Raw genomic sequence first — 21,938 nt, forward strand, 5'->3', positions numbered from 1 at the left:
GACCTATTTTGGTTCGTAGAGTATCATCGCCTGCGATCATTCCAATTTATCAGTGGCGTTAAAATAATACCAAAGTACATAACAAACGCGAATGAAAAAATCTGAGTGGTGACTGATCGTATCAAAGCAAATAAAGAATAAGGCAAATAAAAGCCGACTACCGATCTTAAAGGCGAAAATCACAATTTAATAAAAGCTTGTGATACATTTATTTAAATATTACAAAAATTCAGACGTCTGAAAAAAATAAAATAATTATAAACGTTGCATTATTTATTAATAAATAAATGAATCGTAAAATTTAAATTATGCGTATGTATGTTTAACGTATACGTTTAAGGCATGAGTGCGTTTTAGGAGAAAGTTACTTAGGAAAAAACTAATACAACGCGGAACTTGTGTTACAGGTAAATATTGGGTTTATTGCTTATGGCGCGTCTACATGAAAGAAGAAACATTCAGAAAACACGCTAACATTATAACGTGATTAACAAGCGGAATATTAAATTAGATTAGATTTACAAAAAAAGATACACGATTCTACTAAAAATTCTTTATATAGTTAACGTAACGTATTTTACTTAAAAAATATCCACAAACTCATTATAATATTCGAAGCAATAAATTTTACATAAACTGAACGTTCTATAATAAAAAAATTTTTTTCAGAAGAATGTATGGTATGCATGTTGATATTTTAGGTATCAACAACAAGTTGATATTTCTTTAAAAATGTACACTGCTAATATTTTAGAAACTTTAATCTAATAATAAGTGCAACGTACATAAATAAAATATATTCCAAATTTTAATTTTATAATTAATTACTGTATTTCTGTGTAAGTTCTGTATTTAATTTTCTGAGAGAAAAGAGAAAGTATATTCCTAGGATATACGCATCTGCATATAACAAATGTTATTCAACCGGAATAAGAAATTATAAAAAGAATTCTTGCCAAAGCTAATAAAAAATCATGTACAATAAAAACGCGATAACATCACCACAATCTACCAGTTTGTAGTTACATAATTAACAAGGCGTTATAAAGTATGTATTATGCATCAATGTGCGTGTATCATACGAGTAATCTATTTCTAGTATTCGACACGACGTTTATAATTAGCTGGAACATGAAATCGGAAAGAAATAACGAATCACGGCGCATGCGGGAGACTTAAATGGAGAGGGTGTAGTAAAGGGCGCAAATATCGCAAAACTTTAGCAGACACAGTGCTCGTTGCAAGAGTGTCGAATCAACATCGCGTTTCTCTGGCCAAGTGTCCCACATTGCTTTGGTGCTCTCGTGCGTCGCGAGTAACGATAGTTCGGTGTGTCTATGTGAAAAATAAAATGCGAAAATGCGACGATAATTTGCATATTCGATTATTTGTCATTTGTTGTTAATTTATTGTAACAGCGAGCATAATAAAACTAAGGATGACTAGCTAAAAGCAATTGTTGACACGTATCGTAGAGCAAGTTAGTGCGTTAATTTTGAACTAAGAGCTCGCGCATCATTTATGGTGAATTCAAGAAGATGCCAATCGTGGCCTTGATATTCGTGTATCAATGCTATTGCTTGTGACGTGCCCGACACTGGTCGCAGGAGGAAGTAGTGTAAGTGCGAAAGCGGAAAGTATTCTTAATCTCCGATGGAAAGTGGCATTTATGTTAAGTCGAAAGAACGTCTCGCTTCGCTTGCCGAACGAGTTATCGGAACGGAAGTGCTGTGCCATTTCAGGTAGCGTGAATTCGCTTGCTATTGCATTCCGGTGAAAGAAAAGACGCTTGCGTACGCGCTCGACTGTGTGACAGCTGTGAGTTGGAATTGTGTTATCACCCAAATATATTGTGTTATCGAGAGAGAGAGAGAGAGAGAGAGAGAGAGAGAGAGAGAGAGAGAGAGAGGGGGGAAAAGAGAGAGAACGAGGGACTACGTCAATAAAACGGAGTTATGTTACTTCGTACACAGTGATTGAGTTTACGTTTGTCGATGTTCGATTATAGTTGGCGAAACGTCTTCGCGTAACCGGTATCTTTTCCCAATGTATCGCGTTTAGCGTTTACCAACTTCGACAGCTTCGACAGTCTACGCGGTGTGTCTTTTGACTGCGTCGAGTTACATCAAGAAACTTCGGATGCTGCCAGCTACTCCATATTGTCATCGATCTCTCTATCCGGATTAACCGAGTATAGACGAGGCGCGTCTCCAATCGCTTCGATTTCGCGAAATCGACTTCGTCTCGGCTAAATAATTGACCGAGTTTGCGCGCATTTAACTCTTTCGTTACTGCGGGGAGACGCAATATGTTTCGGAGAGTCCAAAATCTACCGTTGCTGTCGCATCAGTCAAGGTGAATTGTTGTTATTTGAACTACAGTGGATTGGTATTTTTGTTAATAGACAAATCAAATGAGAATAAATAAAATTCGATCAATGTTTAGGGAAAAAGGTTTGAAATATTCTCTCTTTTTAAATCTGGAATATTCTCAATCGTTAAGAAAATATATTTATAGGAGAGTAAAAAGGGTTTATCTCTAGAACTCTAAATTTGGGTAAAATTTGACCAGACCAAGCGTTACCGTACTTACAAACATGTTTTTTATTACAACTTCTTTCGATTGAATCGCGAAAACATCAGTAGACTCACATTCCTCAATGTTTTCTACACTAATTAAATAAACAAGCATTGAATTTTGATTATTTTCACAGAAGTTGTGAGTAAGTGAAAATGCGTTGGTTAAAATTTCATTAGAACTTTTTTTATCAGGAATTTATATTAGAACTATCTTCGATTGAATCGCGAAAACATCAATAGATTCACATTCTTTGATGTTTTCTACACTGATTAAATAAAAAATAGTATTGAATTTTTATTATTTTCACGAAAGTTGTAAGCAAGTTGAAAATGCGTTGGATAAAATTTACCCATGTTTTTAGGGTTTACGTAATTTCCTGACGTTCTGGGATTCAATGCGCGCGCTTATCTTCGGAAGAAAAGGCCGAGTGCGACGTTCGAATTGTTGAGCGCTTTCAATTTTTAAATAAATTCAGCCCGTTAATATCGTTGGTATCGCTTTATCGGTGAACGCATTCGGACGAAACGAGATTCACCTCTTTCATTCGCAAAAATTCTCCAAACACGAACGAAATTTTAATGATGTTTGCAGTGGATTTCTCTCTAAGAGCTTTAATGGTTTCCATGCTAAAAGCGACCGCAAATGAAAAGCTTTTCGCGCATTAATCACCTGGCTATTATTACAGTGATATTAAATAGCCAAATCTTCACGTATTTCTTGTTTACTTCTCAATTTCATATTTTCTATGGACTTTGCCTTTTTTGTTGTTTCAATTCAAAATATTTAAGCTTTGATCGGCTAAGGATTGTGCGGCAATTAATAACGAAAAAAATGTTCTATGTATTATTTCTAAATTGTACAGAGTTTATACAAACGTGAAATTATATTCCCTAAAACTTTCGCATCACGAGAAAGAATTCGCAACGCGATTCAGCGAGTTTATTATTTGTGAAATATTACTTTCATATCTTCCATCGATATATACGGACAAGATATATACGGACGTAGTTTAGAGAGAACATATGACATTTCCATTTTTAATATCTCTAAAATTATGTTTGCAACGTGTAAAATAATCGAGGCATCCGACGGGATGGGGTTAATTAGCAAGTTTGCTTCCGGCAGAAACAGAAAATGAGAGAGAGAGAGAGAGAGAGGGAGAGGAAGGGAGAGAGGAGAGAGGGAGAGACAATATGTTGGAGAAGAGAATATAAAAAAGAGGAAACAAGGAAGAGACTACAAATGTCGTCAGTCTTGGCGATTTTAGAAGAGATGCAGTTCCTCGCGACCGTAATTAGCCCAACGGCCATTTGTGCGCTTGAAGGGGAAAAGAAATGGGAGGGAGAGAAGAGTATCGGTTCGAGAAGAGAACGAAATGACATCCTGTATTTTATTTGTAGAATCGAGGAGGAAACGCGATATTTCTTCCGGGGCGAGGCAGGATACGTCGACGTGAGTGACGTCCTTACGTGTATCCTTCGGTGGACAAGACGTGTAACTTTTGTACGCGGCATATCCGACTGTTGAGGAGTTCCACGACCGGAAGAGGCCCGCGACGTTCGGAGAGACATTCCGGAAATCACGCGTGGCGCGAGGTTTTTCGCGAGAAAAAAAGACAATTGTCTCGGCGAGACTGCAAGAAAACTCTCGCGAGCGCAGAACTTTCCGCGGAAACGTGGCGTCTGACTGTGCATCGTGGATCGCGAAGCGGAAACTGTGTGGTTGACGTAATACACATACACATATATACACACAGATAGACAGACAGGTGGAACAATACGAGCATCGCGTTTGTGATCGATCAGTGAAATAGGTCCGCCTTCGTTACAACTCGGGGATTCGGGGGGTGACTCGCGGCGGAGGAACAAGTCGCTCGGTCGGTTGACTTTTCCCTACCGGGGTGAACAACAAGTCAGAAGAAGACAGTCGTCGAGATAAGACAGCAAAACTTCGGGTCGTCTTCGCGAAGGAAAGAAGGAACAGCGCGGTAATTTGACGGAATGGCGGACGACTCGCTTCGCCGGAAGACCAGATCGGCATCGATTTGCGCTCCGGGATTTTCCAGCATGGAGCAAATGTTGGAAGCGATGCCACCCTCGGGAGCCCGCGAGAGGGAACGGGGCGAACGGGAGAGGGACAGCGGCAGCGGGACACCGGATAGCAGCACACCCACGAGAAGACGAAGACCGGCTACGAGATCCCAGAGCGCTCGTGTCTCCGGCGGAAATAAAAGCATCCGTCGCCGTGCCGCCGCCCAAGGTAACGATAGCAATGCTGGCGATGCCAGGCGTCGCGTCTAAGCGACGGAATCTCGCCGTTTAATTAAGAATTTCATCAAGGCCTCGTGGTTTGCGAAACCGACGGGTTCGACGAACCCCGACAATTTGGAGAGATTTCTTGATTTGTCGATATACACACAGAAAAATGCGTACCGCTTTCAAGTGTCGCTTGTTTCAAGTACTTTATAAGTTTTAGTACTTTATAAGTTTGCATATATACGCAAATCGTACACGTGCGAAAAAAGCTTTGAGTGAACTAACAAAATATCTGGTGAAGTATAAACCAATCAATGTTCCAGTTGAAAAGTTACCAAAAAATTCAAGCTTCTGGTTGACCAGAAGTTTTGGTTAACAAGATGCTGATTAACCAGAAATCTTGTTAACTTAAACAGAATTCTGATAAGTTCAATCGGAATGTCGGTTAATCATATTTCATTAGATATTTGGTTAATTCAACCAAAGTATTTTTATAAGATTTATTTCATGAGATTCTTATTTCATATAAGATTTATTTCATTTCATATAATTTTATATTATTTTATTTAATATTATTTCATAAGATTCTCTTCGTTGAAAATAACCATTACTCAAAAGAAGGAAAATAAACTGAGCAATCGCTTTTCTTAACAGAGTGGAATGGCATTTTTTCTGTGTGTACAAGTTATTTTCCCCCATTTGGGCCGCTATTTACGATCTGGAATTCTTTTCTTCGTTCTTAACTCTTGGTATACTCTTCTTTTCGTCGTGATATTAATTAAATGAAACGATGATTAAATTTATTCTATAAAAGTAATTAAAAGTAAATTTTCTCCTTATTCTTTGGATAATCTTATAGAGGAATAGAAATCTTGAAATATTAATCCTTATAATTAAAACTCCTCAAAGAAGAAACTCAAAGACTGAAACTGGTCTAGTGAACCCTGAAAGTAATGCCCTGTAATACTAAGCTCTGTGAAGTGTATTGTTAACCGAAATGTTCTATGCTTATAATTGGTAGTTCAGTTATAAGCGTCGAGCTACAATCAATAAAATCTCGTTGAAAGAAACAGTTAACAGTGGCAACTATTCTCATTGTTAATGCATTTTGCACAAACACAGATAGTATCATCGCATGCAGAGTGCGTGAAAATTGTTAATTCTATTGCCACGAACGTAGATTTGGATTTGCTACAACGTATAACGAATTTATGTATTGCAGATTTTGCAGTGAAATGTTATTTATTGGTCAAAATCAATGAGATTTAATATGGAATAGTGAAATGAGAGTGTTTCCACTGAAATTCGATGAATGAAACGTCCAGCAGAACTGGCATTTGACTTGATATTTTCATACGATTTTTATCAAATGTTAAAGTGTACGTTACGGTGCACGAGAATAAAGAAGTAATAATAAATAATAAGTGATAAATAAAGTGATAAATTTTCATACACCTGAATGTTTGATAAAATCCGTGCGAAACTGTCAAAAATAGATCGACTGCTAGTCGCTGGACGTTTCCGCGATATCCTACTCACTGATTGTGGTGAAAGCCGTGAGTAGGGTGAGTTTTTCCTTTTGCTGATACAATCAGAAACGTTTTTACTGATTCATTTGAGGGGAGAAAGGATAAAGAGAAACCGAGACCATAAGGTCGACATTCTATATGTTTCGGGAGTTTCAAAGAAAAAAATAAGAAAAATCTGCTGACCGATTCAACTGTCAATCTACTCTGTCTATTGTTTACTTTTCACTTGGGACACTTCAGTTAACCGTAATTATGCAAGAATGCAACCCACAAAATTATGATTATTCATTTTTTGTTAACAATGGGTAATCTATACGTCTATCTACTTAAAATAAAAAAAGATCTAAGCCTTATGGACATTTAAAATTAAAAGGCATATTGAGAGAGAAATTATCCAATAAAAAATTAATAACCGGATGTTTCCGATAAAAATACCGATGAATTTTTATATCCAATCAAAATTCCCCGAATCTCCGATATCCGATTAAATTTAATCGAATACTTCCGATCATAATCGCATTTCATCAGATAGAACGATCAAAAAATCGATATTTATAAATCGATATTTCTCATCGGATGTTTCCTGATCAAATATAAAAATTCATTGATATTTTGACCGGAAATATCCCATCTAATTTCTTAATTCCGGTTTAATTTCTTATCGAATAATTTCTCTCAGTGCAGTTTTTATTTTCCATTAGTTGCGTCATTTTCACTAATTGCATCTTTTTTATTCATTTTTTTTAAAGGTTAAGCTTGTCAACGAATACAGTTAAAGAGAGGAAAATTGACCATCTTGACTTCTTGAACGATTGTGAAGAGAGAGAGGGGGGGAGCGAGAGAGAGAGAGAGAGAGAGAGAGAGAGAGAGAGAGTCTTAGTGCTATTTATATTTTCTGAGTCATGTATCAAACCTTCATCCTTATTTTTCTCGAAATGTACTCCATGTGGGTTGGATCATTCTTGCATAACTACGACCAATTCGAGGATCTCCACGGCCTCTGTGCGGGGGGCCGAGAGGATCTCTACCCTATGTCGGGGGTCTGGGATTGTCAAACGACCGTTTCGCGTGTCGGGCTCTTTTCGATGGTCAAGACACGAACGTCGTCGGTCGTCGAGATAGAATCAGCGGGAATGCGCGAAGGTCTATTTTACGCGGCGGGATTGCGTGAAGAGCGCGCACGGCCACAGGCGTAACTTCGTCCGAGCCCGATAAACTCGTGGAAACGTCAACAGTGACGTACGATCCTGGCGAAAGAGCAAAGTGTACTCCCGCGGCTTGCGATATTGCATCGGCGAGGCGCGCTTTAGTCTTGCGGGAGTTCTTGAAATCATTGCGGCTGCTATTCTCGTTACCCGTGGGCTTGACTAGTAGGTCACTGACAGCCCAAACACGTCCCGCGTATCGCAGCCGCCGCCACTGCCGGTGCGTTCGCGAAGTTTAGAAGTTCAGCTCTCTCCGTCTAATAAATACTCCCGCGCGTATTCTCGCGTACACGCCGGAACATGTAACGAAGATGTGTATTAACGAGGAACGGGAATATTTGTGTTTGTAATTCGTGTTGTTTATACGTAACGCGCCAACGAATCTGTCTTGGTCGACGTATAAACAGCCGCGCAGTTTCGGATGTGTATTGCGTCTGTGAGCGTGTTTCGGTATTGCAGAAGCTGTATGACCGTTAATTAGTAGGTCAATCCATCGTTTGATCATGACTAGAACGATACCACAGTCGAATAACGCGCAGTCAATTCCCCTTTGAACAATAAAACCTTACGCTGCTTGTAATATCGAAAAGGAAAAGGATAATTTTGCAATGACCTACAATCAGAGAGAAAAACTGTCCGAAAGATAAAAAAAAGTTATATTCAGTGCGCGTATTGATATACTGACTTGAATTGAAGCTCTTTTGTTTAAACAAAACGAAAAATCGCTTTTATAAAAAGCAACGGTATTTTAAGAAAATATATATTCCCTCATTTGAGAGATATTTTTTTCAATATCGAAATATGAATATTAGTACGTGTAAATATATATCAGTTACTATCTATGGAATTAATATTTCTCACATTTTAGATATTTTTCTTTCAGTTTAAAGCGCCGAATCATATAAAGGGAATTATTTGGAATTATCACAAAGATTATCAGTGCATTTCATTGGCCGTTACTGCAGTGCGATTTCGTGTTAAAATGTATCGCGGAAGTTTAGCAAGCGAATTTTTCCGATCGACTGTTCCGTCGGTTTCTATGTATTAGCATTTTATTGCACTGCACTTTAATTATTTCTCTCGTATATTTCCGCAGATAATTTTTTACTATAAACTATCAGTGTTTTAATATAATTGTTATAAATATTGGTAATTTACCATCTTTATCGTTTACAGTTGTAATATAAAGTAATTTTTACTTTAAAGTATTTGATCGGAACAACGTGCCGATGCGAGAGACTCGGATATCCATTAGAATGACGGAATTATTCATTTGTGCGATAAATTTCGCGATCAAATGGAGCAAACATTTCGTAGACTTCCCGCGCCATTGTGTCTCCTCCATCTTTTCCTTCGCGTCCTTTAATTTCGTTTCCCGCGGAATTTCCTCTCCGGAGAAACCAAACTATCCTCCACGCGCTGCGGCTTTGCGATGTAATAGGTGTAGTACCTTTGAAAAATGTCCCGTTCTTTGCTTTGCTCTCGAGCGTTTCGCCGGAAAACCTGATTGGCGCGCAGTCGAAAAAGAACCATTCCGTCTCATTGATCGTCCTAGCGGCCGCTCTTTTTTTTTTTTATCTTTCACCAACTTTTCCAGCCCTTCAAATATCCGAGTTCTCTTGATTATAAAATCCATGCATTTCCTGCGATTTTGGCGTCATCGCGAACGTGCCGTAAATGCGCTGCCGCGAGAATGAAATGCGAAATTTTGAGCGAATAATCTGCGAAAATAAGCCAAGAAGGAAGAGGAACAGAGAGATATAGTCGTTTCTTATTGTCGGTAAAATCTGAATGAAATTTAGGAGCAGATGGAAACGAGTTCAGACGCACGAACGGCGACCGCGCTAATCAGATTAAAGGCGAATTCATCGAAAGCTCGGGAGCTCGTGACAGCTTTGTAAATCGTTAACGAATTAAGCGGCGTGTTCAGCTCTGGAATTTTCCGTTTTTGCGAAAAAAGACTGCTCATTAGCAAGCGGATTCTGATACTCATTATAAACCGCGGCGCTCCACAGATTTAACGCGTCATTTAATTCGCGAAGGCTGATGTGAAGGATCACACATTCACTGACATATATATATATATATATATATATATATATATATATATTAGGTGTACAACTTTGCTTCCGCCGTTTTTTTTCCGAAATTCGAGGCTTTAAGTAATAAGTAATAAATTTCGTCTCTTTGTGAGATTGGGTCACTATTTTTTAATAGTTTTAATAGCACTAATCAACCTGTGCTTGAACTCTAATTGTCCTTTATGTTAAATATTTATTGTAAAAAACTGGTTATACATTTATGATTCAAAGTATTGTCTATCGCTGGCCACTACTTTCTCCCATTTTTCGGGCAGCGTACGAATCCCGCGTCGAAAAAACTGGTCATCTTTTGAGGCGATCCACGAATCGATCCAATTTTTTACTTCTTCATAAGACCGGAAGTGCTGGTCAGCCAGGCCGTGTGCCATTGATCGAAACAAGTGATAGTTAGAGGGAGCAACGTCTGGAGAATACGGCGAGTGGGGTAGGACTTCCCATTTCAACGTTTCCAAGTATGTCTTGACCACTTTCGCAACATAGGGTCGAGCATTGTCATGCTGCAAAATCACTTTATCGTGTCTCTCGTTGTATTGCGGCCGTTTGTCTTTCAATGCTCGGCTCAAATGCATCAATTGCATTCGATACCGATCGCTTGTGATTGTTTCAGTCGGTTTGAACAGCTCATAATATACTACGCCGAGCTGGTCCCACCGAATACAGAGCATGACCTTGGAGCCGTGAATATTCGGTTTGACCGTCGACGTGGAAGCATGGCCGGGAACTCCCCGGCCATGCTGATTTTCTGCGCTTGGGGTTATCATAATGAACCCATTTTTCGTTCCCAATCACAATGCGATGCAAAAATCCCTTCCATCTTTGCCTTTCAAGCAGCTGTTCACAAGCAAACAAACGCCGTTCAACATTTCTCGATTTCAATTCGTACGGCACCCAATTTCCTTGCTTCTGAATCATTCCCATGACTTTGAGGCATTTTGAAATGGCTTGTTGAGTCACTCCCAATGATCGTGCCAATTCTTCTTGATTTTGACACAAGTCTTAATCAAGTAATGCCTCCAATTCTGCATCTTCGAAAACCTTCTCGCTATGTCGGTCTTCAACGTCAAAATCACAGTTCTTGAAGCGTTAAAACCACTCACGACATGTTCTTTCACTAATAGCGGCCTCACCATAAGTATTTGAGGACATTCGATGAGCCTCAGCCACAGATTTCTTCATATTGAAGCAGAAAATTAAAACCTCCCGCAAATGACTAGAATTTGGCTCGTAAACTGACATTTTCAATCGAGAATAACTTTATGATGCAGACACAAATCGACTAATGTTTCTATGGGATTATGTTGACAGATGCCCAAGTTTACTGTATGACGTTTATGATCTATTTATTTCGACCACCACTTACCGCTAAAGCCATCTATAGGAAAACGGCGGAAGCAAAGTTGTACACCTAATACACACGCATACCAATAGCGTATTTATATCGATTAGTATGAATATACATAAATTCTCTGGCTGTGCATGGGTGTGATATACGCGCGCGTATTGTTATTATAATTTAGCTAAGACGCGAGGACGGGCGGAAGCTAATTATCGATATCGAGCGCAACGGTAATTAAGTCCGGTGTGTGTGTCGATTTCAGCTGCTGCCCATCATCATCACCATCATCATGAGGGCACCATGAAGTCGGCCCACTGCAGCAGCGAACCCAGACTGACCGAGAATGACGTCAGTCCGGGCATCAGGAGAAGAGGGAGCCGCAGGGGGCAGAGTATGCATCATGCGCATCAGAGGAAGAGCAACGCCTTCCTGGACGTGCCCGACGCCTCGTCGCAGATGCCGCCGCGAGAGGATGGCGAGGACGAAGATAGTTACAGGCTCCGTAGCTTCAGTCTCACCAGCAAAGGTCAGAAATAACTCTCTCTTTTTCCTTCTCTTTCTCTCTTTCCTTTAACCCGCGCGTATTAACATCGCGAATACGAGTTGGGAATTCACCGATACCGCGACTTGTTAGTGAATGTCGGATTATTGATTAATTGAGAACATTCTCGAGTCTTTTAACACGATTCCCGAATTCGGGAAGGTCGGTCTACTCTTTTAAAGTGAATCAGTGAATAGTCTGATATCAGTTATAAGTATAGCACTGAGCACTGAAAATGCAACACTTATAACTGCAAATCAGTGTATATTCACTGTTTTCAGTGATGTTTCACTGATTCATTTTAAGACAATACTATTACCAAGTTAATCACGCGTTTTATTTACTTATTGTAAGAAAAAAATTGCGAAATTTTTTTGGAACTAAAGTAGGGAAAATGTCTATAGCTATGGTCTATAGCTTCAGTCTTACCAGCAAAGTCAGAAATAACTTTCTGTCTTCTCTAACCCACGCGAATTAGCACTGCGAGTTGGAGATTAACCGATGCCTCGGCTGGCTGTTAGTGACCGTCGGGGCCGTTGGTTGATCGGAAATCCCCTCGAGGGTCTTTTACTTGTTTGCCGCCGCGAATTCGGCAGGTTAGGTCAAGTTGACCCAAGGATCATACGTTTCTTTAATTTTATTGCGAGCGAAACAGAGGGAAAAGAATCGCAAAATGTTTCTTTTAAAACAAAAATAGGTAAATAGTATAGTCTGAATTCTATATTAATATATTTATTCATTCCTTTGAAAAAAATTCATGAAAACTTATTTATTCGATTATCTGAATAACCTCCTAACCTGAGAACCTCCCTTTAATATTTGATAATTTGCGCAAGAGTGTCGAAAATACGTAGAATATTCGTTGTGTATTTTATCTATTTTGGGAATATTTTCCCTACTTATTTAAAATTTATAGGACCTTATTTTTCCTATAAATTTATAAAAAGTACGTGTATCTATGCCCTAAAAGAAATATTTTATGAAACCCTTTCCAACTGTTTCTCTCACAATGACCTTTGGATCAATTTTCACAATGACCTTTGGATCCAGTCTTCCCTCGTCTGGAAATTTCGAATTCTTCGGGCATACTGACAAGTAGGGTTATTGTCCGGGCCATCGCGCTTTCAAAGATTCGCGTACTCACTCGGAGGTGGTCTTCCAGAATGACTCTCAGAAGAGTCACTTCGGGCTTCTTAATTTTTGAGTAGGTGGCTTTCACGACGACTTTGTCGAGTCTACGGAGTCTCAGGCTGTTTAATCTACGATGCCACTCTTGGCACTCTACTGGAGTGTATTTTAGGCTAATGGATTGTATAATATTCAACGAGTCGCGATGAAAATTCGCGACTCGTTGAGTGAGTTATCTTTAAATGTTCGCCGGCGTGTTCGTGCCGTTATCGGGGCTGTACCAGGTTGGCACTTCTACGAGAGTATTTCATAAACCATCGACGTTTCGCGCTTGGTACGCGCGCGACGCGAGGAAAAAGTTTTTCAGCGTGTATACACACACACACATACACACACATACAGTACGCTTCGCTCTTTCGCGGCGTGGCGCGAATTATTGACAGCTCCCAGTATTGTGCCGGGACATTCTCGATTTACCTCGAAAGTATCGGTAACTATGTGGGCGAGGCAACTGTTGAATTTCTCGATAGTTCCGCAACAATATACAATTTCGGCCAAATCGACCGAGTTGTTTGCATGGAATTTCTCGCGGCGCTCGCGATTCGTTAGCGACCAGGAAAGTATGCTCTTATTCTGAACTGCGGATCAACCGGATAAAATTCTCTTGTATCTTACTCGAGAACAATTACATGGACAAGGAGTTCAAGTTCCACTGCGATTGACTTAAAATGAAACACATTGGCATTATTATTTTGTTCGAATGCGGAGGAAGAGATACTTGAACATTTATTGCACTGAGAAAAAAATACTTGGAAATTTATTTGTGGGATACAAAGTTCATTTCTATGAATATTTATATCCCACATATAAATCTTCGAGTATTCTTTTTTCAGTGTGCGTGATTCTCTGATGACCTAAATCTGGTTTTAAGAATCAGAAATTTTGTTCCTTCCAACCAAAACGCGTCGATTCGTTCGTTAAAGCTTCACGTTAATGCCACTGAATTTTTCTTTCCGTGAGATTGTTATTGCTTGATGAATGTTATCTGATGAGCATTATTTGAGATCGCGATGCAATTTCAAGCTGGTAGCTTCCGGTGGAATTTCTCGCGCGAGGTGTTCGAGAAATGACGCATTTTCGCGAGTGTACTTTGGAGCTTTCGCATAATTGAGATCGGGATCATGCCTATTATCAGTTCACATAGTTCCTGAACTCTCAACATTAACCAAGCTTATAGAGTTCAAATTGTTAAATTCTGATTCTGATAAGATGTAAGAGAAGTTGACTTAAAACCTAAAGTTTTTCCGGTTGATGGCAGCGTGAGAGACCACCCTTACTATTCTTTCGTTGGAGATCAATGCGATTTGCAACTACGCATGCACTACGGATAATAGAGTGACGCTTCGTGAGCGTTTGAATATCGCACTCACCACTGCGCGTCGAAATCCATCGCCCACCTGGGGGTTGATCGCAGTCGCGTCGATCGAACTGTGTCGTCCCAGCAACATTCGTCCTTGGTCCCGCGTTGCACTTCACTTCGCGACGAGATTAACGTTCACGTTTCCAATGGAGTCTCCCGACGCTGCCTCTCGGCGAGGTATTCTGCATCATCGTAAAATCCGCGATTCGTTCAGGAAGACCAAATCGAAACTAACGAATTCGTTTTTCGCGAATATCCACTTCGCGCGGCACGATAAATCCACCCGTCACATATCCGCGACACGAGAAATTCCGGCGCACTTTGGCACGATCGAGTTAAAAAAGAAAGAAAGGAGAGGAAAAATCGCGAACGAGCTGATCGCGGGCGAATCAAATAATCGTGGGTGCCGTGAGATTCTCACGCACGATGATGCTTTGTTTCGCAAAGCACGTTGCGAGGATCACTTCTCGCGATACTCTTACGAAACCGCACAGCTCCTCCGTAGAGGCAACACTCTACGATATTCTTGCGAGCTTCATTTTCTGCAAATTTAATTCGATGGAGCGCTCGTGCCTCACTACAGAACACGCGAGATGCCATGCGAAGAGACTCGATTCTTCGATCGATTTTGCTCGAATTGATTGTCAGGCAGTTGAATTGAAACATGTTTGCTCAAATCAAATTGTTAGATTGAAAAAAAAAATTTAATTAACATTTTCATAACTCTGATTGTGTAAAAGAATTGACAGTAAGAGTCTATAATCAACGTCTATAATATTTACAAAATATTTTTGCAATATTCAAAGGGTCGTATTATCTGGTAATGTCTTTGAAATGTTTTTAAAATATTCAACGAAAATGTGTCCAAGAGATACGCGTAAAATGAATATTTCAAGATGTTAATCTAATGTTCTTTATTTATTGGGGTAGTTACCATCGTTCAGCTGAAAAACTCAGCCGTCACAGGTGACTCTACATTTTTTGCTATCTATACGTGAGAGTGTAAAACAGACCTCATTTATTTATGTGACGTGAAGCAAAAGATTGTCGCTGTCACACATATGCGGAACGTGGTGGTAAATGCGTGCAGCACTCTTTGCGATCGCGATCTCGCAGCCATTCCAACAGTATTGCACTTAATCGCGACCGTACTGACAAGTAAACCTATCCAAAAGGTACACTCCGATTTCTTTCTAATTTGGCACAAATGTCGAAGCACAAAAAATATTTAGGTAATATTTTTTTATTTTGGTTCATTTTAAGTTTCACGGACAATTTATAGCTTTTTAATGTTGTCATTCCTATCATCAACAAGTATAAAAAAAACGCATAAGAAATAAAATTGAATACAAGATATATAGTTAAATAATTTTAACAAAATCGGCATAGCTGAAACACGAATCATTCTAAACTTCTTTAGCCGAGATTCCAACCAAAATATTTCAAATATGTGCTAAATTAGTCAAAAATAGTTTGAATCTCGACCAAACCGAGAAATTATTTGTATAAATAATTTTTTTCAACTTTTTACATTTTTTGTTTAAACATCTTATTACTTATACAAATAATTTTACACATTTGACTTCATATTCATAATTAGCAAACCAAAAACGCCTATATATCTTGTATTCAATTTTATTTCTTATGCATTTTTGTTGCATTTGTTAATGATAGGAGTGAGAATATAAAAAAGCTATAAACTGTCTGTGAAATTCAAAGTGGGCCAAAATGAAAAAATACGATTAAAAAAAATATGACCTAGATATTTTTTGTACTTTTACATTTGTGCCAAATTAGAAAGAAATCGGAGTGTAATTTTTTGGTAAGTTTACTTGTGAGTTAACCAGAGACGGGAAATCGTACTAGGGAATTTGTGAACTCACCTTCGAGCCGATCTCGTTCGGCCCGAGCCGGGTCTTCCGACGCGGTGTAACTGCACCAAAATTGCTCGAAATAGTATCTGCGATTACAAACTCTGTCGCTTCTGAAACTAAAAAATATAATTTTCACGATTATAATCACAACAATGATTGCAAAATTCCGACAAATTAATTCTGATTAATTAAGAGCTTCGTCATTTTTTCGAACTTGCTAAGAAGAAACCTCAATCTTATTTCAAATCGTATGATATTGTCAATATTAACCTCAAAAAATCTCAAAATAACGATATATATATATATATATAATCGAATTCTACATAGATAATTAAATTAAATTGTAGTACATTGTTCGAAAAATCCGTCAGTACGTGTCTACTTCCGCGTCAAGGACTGTTGTGACTGTGAGAGTGCGCGTCGCGGTTCTGCGTCCTTGTTGCCGAAAGCCGCGCACCTTCAACGGACAACAAAGACGCTTGACTTTCGATCTGTTAGCGCCGTTACACGATCTGTTCCACTGCTTATTCTTCACGTGTTATTCTATAATATTTAACATTTTGCATAACGTTCTAAATTTCAACGTTTTAACACCCAACAGAGCTGACACGTTAGCACCTACTGAATACACAAATATTTTGTATTCTTCAGAGATTTCTTTTCTCAGTACGCAAGGACTTAGTCGACGAAGTAACATGATACTGTTTCCGCACGTTGAAACGTTAAACGGTCATCGATTATCAAGAACTAACACTTATTTCGTGTAGTTATTAACATATTTTTTGGAAAATTCTTCTTAGACGCTGTTTAACCCTTTCACTACTAATAGGATGCTTTCCACACTATTAATAATAACCTTATTTAACTGAATACTGAGAAAAGAATACTGAGCGAACATTAAAATCTATGAATCAAGTTAACATTGTGAAAGTATCTCCGATCGCGATTATTCAGCTTGCTGCAAATTAATGAAACATTAACGATGGGGATTTATCGATAAAAATCTGTATTATAAAGTTTAATAAAATTGTATACTTAATACAATTCACTGTACTTAATAAAATTTACGAGAATTCTTTAATATCGTTCAAGAGAAGAAAAGTTAATTTTCAACCTAAGACGTTTCTTGGTACGTCCGCGTTAAAACAATCTTCATTCGGTCTGTCTTCGCGTATTTGTCGACGAAACGAGCTGAGAGACGTCGAGAAGCACCTTCATAGCTTGCGAAAACCGCTCGTCGCGAGATTAATCATCGTATAATCGTGAGTTGCTTCGTGGAACCGCAGACAATCTCTAGGCGCGGGAAACGCGTGAAAGCGAAAATAAATTTAATCGAAGTACCGCGCGAAACCGTTCTTCGCAGTTTGGTCTCACACGCGCGCGCGCGCGTGCGTGTGTGTGTGTGTGTGTGTGTACTTTGCGAGAAGCCGGACCAGAAATACACGGTAAAGAGAAAGGGAGAGCGAGATCGAAAGCAAGGAGGAAGAAGAACGGCCGGAGTCGAGATAAGCGAAAATAGAGCGGCTACACCGGTGACGTCGACGCGATTCTACGAGTCCGGGAACACTCTGGTCGGAGCTCGTCGACGAGCCAATGAACGCGCGTACAAGTCATCTGCTCCGTTCGTCTGGGTCCGCATTCGTTTGACAGTGACGCGATTTGACGTGAATAGAGGGCGGATGCGCGGGAATCTCCGATCGCTACATAGCGGCTGCTCGAGCGGCTCGACCTGGTTACGATGCGTGTGGCAAAAAGTCGATCATCGATTTAACGCGAGCGCCACTAACGAATTTTGCCTCAGACCGACGTCGCCGTCGCGTTGCCGCAACAGAACGATATCGGTCGATTAAACAATTGGCCGCAATTGCGCAAGGATGATCCAACCCACATGGAGTGTGTTTCGGGAAATGTGAACATGACGATTTGACACACGATTTGAAAGGTATAAATAGCGCTGAGGCTTTTCGCAATCGTTCAGGAAATCAGGCATGGCCACTTTTCTTCCCTTTAAGAGAATTGACAGAAATTATCTGATAAAAAATTGGCAAGCGGATATTTCCGATCAAAATACCGATGTATTTTTGTATCCGATCAGGAAACATCCGTTGAGAAATATCGGTTCATAATTTTTTGATTGGTTTATCTGACGAAATGCCATCATGATCGGAAGTACTCGATTAATATTTAATCGGATATAAATCGGGTTAAATTTTCATCGAACAATTTTTTTCAGTGGAGAAAAGCTAAAATATATATTCTCTTTATTCGAGGAAATTCGGAGACGGACGACTTTTCCGGTGAACATTTCTGCGCGCACAGAAATCTATTCCGATTTTCCCCGGTATTTCGATTCAACTGAAGAACCTACTGATCAACGTTATCAAGTAGAGTCACCCAGGAGGTGTACTTTTGCTTTTCATATTCTAAATATACCGGCTACTTCAGGTATCCGCCCGCTTCTCGGTATCGCACTCACGCGATTTCACACACGGGCTTCTCTCTCTTCTCCCCGATCTCTCTTAGGACATGGAGTGTAGTGCGCAAAGTTAGCGCTTGAGTCTATACGTTGACACCGAGTCCCTCGCCTCCGCCAGATCGAATCGCTCGTTTGCTCGTTAATCATTCTCGGAAGGAAGCTTAAATTTGAACGTGGACCGTGCTTCCCGGACGAAGACGGTGCGCAGGCGTGTATATTCGCGATTCCAGATCGCCGATCGCTGTGGGCTACGGGAATCCCCGCGAAACTCACTAATGTCGGTGATATCGCGAAACCGAGTCCGTCGAGTCTCTTGTTGTAAATAGGGATAGTTCGATGGGAGAGCGGAGTCTATATAATCTGACCTGCAATCGGTTCACAGTAACGAGTTGTCCGTCTGGACCGTCATAATTGGAAGCGCAGTTCCGTTAAGGGGATGCTGAAGCTGAAAACTTTACTGACAGGACACTGACATTTTTCTGCGAAGTTTATGTCGTATTGGTTATATAGAATTACAAATACTTTTTTGTAATGAAAGTGCAAAACTAAATAGGAGCATTGCTCGATATGACAGATTTCTGTGCGCGCGGAAACGTTCACCGGAAAAGTCGTCCGTCTCCGAATTTCCTCGAATAAAGAGAATATATATTTCAGCTTTTCCCCACTGAAAAAAATTGTTCGATGAAAATTTAACCCGATTTATATCCGATCAGAATATCCGATTAAATCTTAATCGAATACTTCCGATCATGATGGCATTTCGTCAGATAAACCAATCAAAAAATTATGAACCGATATTTCTCAACGGATGTTTCCTGATCAGATACAAAAATACATTGATATTTTGACCGGAAATATCCGCTTGCCAATTTTTTATCAGATAATTTCTGTCAATGTACTCTTAAAGGAAAGAAAAGTGGCCATGCCTGATTTCCTGAACAATTGCGAACTAAATACTTGCAATAATAAATAGGAGCATTGCTCGATATGTGACGAAAATGAATAAAAAATTTTTAATGTAAAATCTCAAGCTGTCAGCGTAATATTTGCCTAATCCAAAAGTTCCGCAGCTTGTACATACCGAAAGTGTGGATGCTCCAAAATTTTGAAGAACATTGCTTTACTTTCGCCTCTGCACTTGGAAACTTAAGAATATCAAAAAAGTTTGCAGAAAGATTTTTACACATATATGATTAGCTTTTCCGTTGAACATGGTAAAACAAAGCAACATACATTCATGTAAGTTCTGTATATACAAGAAATATAAAAAGAATAGCGTGATTATGTTAGTGACGATCGTTTTTGCATTATCGACATTGTTCGAGTTTGTCATCGACATCCAGTATCCCCTTAAGGGGACAAACAATGTCGATAATGCAGAGACGATCGTCACTAACATAATCACGCTATCATTTTCGTTCATTAACATAAAAAAATTTTTGTTTGTTTTTGTCACATATCAAGCAACGCTCCTATTTATTTTTGCACGTACGTTCATTGCGTAAAAGCATTTGTAAATCTGTATAACCAATACGACGTAAACTTTATAGAAAAATGTCAGTATTCTGTCGGTAAAGTTTTTAGCTTCAGCATCCCCTTAAACTGCTTCAATATTCGAAGTTCTCTCTCTCTCTTTCTCTATCTATCTATCTATCTATCTATCTGTTTCTCTTTGTACTCTCTCGCACCTCTTTTTCTTTCTCCTCGCACAATTTGAAAGCTATTGACAAATTGTTAATTAATTTCTGAGCGTTAAACTTACTCGCACGTCGCAAAATATACGTATCGATTCCTCGCCAATAAACCCTTTGTAAAATCGTATCACGTTTGCGCCCTCTAATTATAAACTGCGCACCCTCTGCCTCGGTGTGTGACGGTTAAACTTCTGAATATACAATGCGAATCTCTTTGCCGTTAAAGGTCAATCGCGTGAGTTTCCTTCGCGTCAGGACGCGCGTTTTTTGCACGGCGAAGAGACCTCGAGTATTCATGGGAGACATCAACGAGAGCGTCTCTCTTACTGTTTGACGAATGCTAATTGAGCCCGTTTAATTGAGTTTCCGTCGCCCGACAAAGTGCAGTCTCCATTTTCGTGAAAATTACTCCGCGGAGGCGAATGCTAGAGAACGGTAACGGAGGACGCTATTTCTGTTCGTGCTTGCGCGAAAGCAGCTTCGAGCGAGCCATCGAATTCATCCCTCGTGTCACCCGCATCTTCCACAGGCTCGTTTGTCTTTGTCCAATCAGAGGACGCTCGCGGTCCGCCGTAAATCGAATTCGACCACCTGTTACGTCGCGTCGCGAAACGTTGATTTCTTGCCAATTTTAATCGCGAGCTCGAGACACCGGGAGGACAGTCTCCCGCGGACTTGAACGGAAGAATATTCGAGGATTATTACTCATTTCGTACTGTAGCCGTGCCAAATCTCTCGTGAGTTAAACGTGACACATTGAGACTCGTTGATTTTGGCCGATGAGAAACGACTTGGACATTCGCGTAAACTATTGAAAAATCAACAGCCGCGACAATTTTATAAGTCGAGCTCCGTTTAATTCAACAATATCGATGTTATCATTTATTGGTGAAGGAGATACCAAAGTTTAAGGATTTCAAAATGTCGATAACGTAGAAACGGATCATTAAAACGTCATGTCAGATTAGCACTGACAGGATCATACTGACAGGACATGTCTTTTTTGCATTTCTTGTATATGTAGATTTTATATAAATGTATGCTACTGTTGTACCCACAGACTTCTTCTCGTTGAGATTTTACAGTTAAATCTTTTTTTCCGTCACATATTGAACAATGCTCTTATTTATTTTTGCATGTACTTTTATCGCGTCAAAGCATTTGCAATTCTATACAACCAATACGACGTAAACTTTGCAGAAAAATGTCAGTGTTCTGTCGATAAGATTTTCCTTAAAGGGATACTGAAGCTGAAAGCATTGAAAGTACGTACAAAAATAATTAGAAGCATTACTCAAACTTTCTGTGTACTTTTATTATGTAAAATCATTTGTAATTCTGTGCAACTAGTACAATGTGAACTTTGCAGAAAAGAAAGCAAGCATTTTGTTAGTAAATACTTCAAGTATGGCATTCCCTTAAGGAGATATTGAAGCTGAAAACTTTATCGACTGATATTTTTCTGCAAAGTTTACGTCGTATTGATTACACAGAATTACAAATGCTTTTACGCAATGAAAGTACGTGCAAAAATAAATAGGAGCATTGCTCGATATGTGACGAAAACGGACAAAAAATTTTTAATGTAAAATCTCAAGCTATCAGTAAACGTAATATTTGCCTAATATTTGCTTAATTAAAAAGTTAATTAAAAAGCAGCTTATATATACTGAAAGTGTGGATGCTCCAAATAGAAAAATTTTGAAGAACATTGCTCCACCTTCGCATCTGCATTTGGAAGCTTAAAAGTATCGAAAAAGTTTACAGAAAAATTTCAATATGTATATGATTAGGTTTT

At 39.3% G+C, this 21,938-nt stretch overlaps 1 protein-coding gene and 1 long non-coding RNA gene across 4 annotated transcripts in view; one reads left to right on the forward strand and one right to left on the reverse strand.

Annotated features, from left to right (window-relative positions):
• The window catches only part of LOC116841698, a 25,682-nt gene extending 9,448 nt beyond the window's left edge, over positions 1-16,234 (reverse strand). The window contains exons 1-2 of the long non-coding RNA XR_004377584.1: positions 15,980-16,234; positions 14,107-14,278 (exon numbers count right to left, since the gene is read on the reverse strand). This is a non-coding gene — a long non-coding RNA (uncharacterized LOC116841698). The remainder of the gene's footprint in view (positions 1-14,106; positions 14,279-15,979) is intronic.
• Positions 1-21,938, forward strand: part of LOC116841696 (GTP-binding protein RAD) — an 87,214-nt gene that overhangs the window by 3,383 nt on the left and 61,893 nt on the right. Inside the window, exons 1-4 of one of the 3 annotated variants that reach the window (XM_032809966.1) lie at positions 19-312; positions 408-2,355; positions 3,981-4,839; positions 11,270-11,533. In XM_032809966.1, the coding sequence (XP_032665857.1) occupies positions 4,581-4,839; positions 11,270-11,533 (523 nt within the window). In that variant the 5' untranslated portion in view covers positions 19-312; positions 408-2,355; positions 3,981-4,580. Of the gene's footprint in view, positions 1-18; positions 2,356-3,980; positions 4,840-11,269; positions 11,534-21,938 lie in introns of those variants that run through there. The other 2 variants (XM_032809965.1, XM_032809967.1) reach the window with 2 other exon arrangements.

This window comes from Odontomachus brunneus, unplaced genomic scaffold (genome assembly GCF_010583005.1).
Source record: "Odontomachus brunneus isolate Ranch 3 - 2012 unplaced genomic scaffold, Obru_v1 Obru_scaffold_017, whole genome shotgun sequence".
NCBI lineage: Eukaryota > Metazoa > Arthropoda > Insecta > Hymenoptera > Formicidae > Odontomachus > Odontomachus brunneus.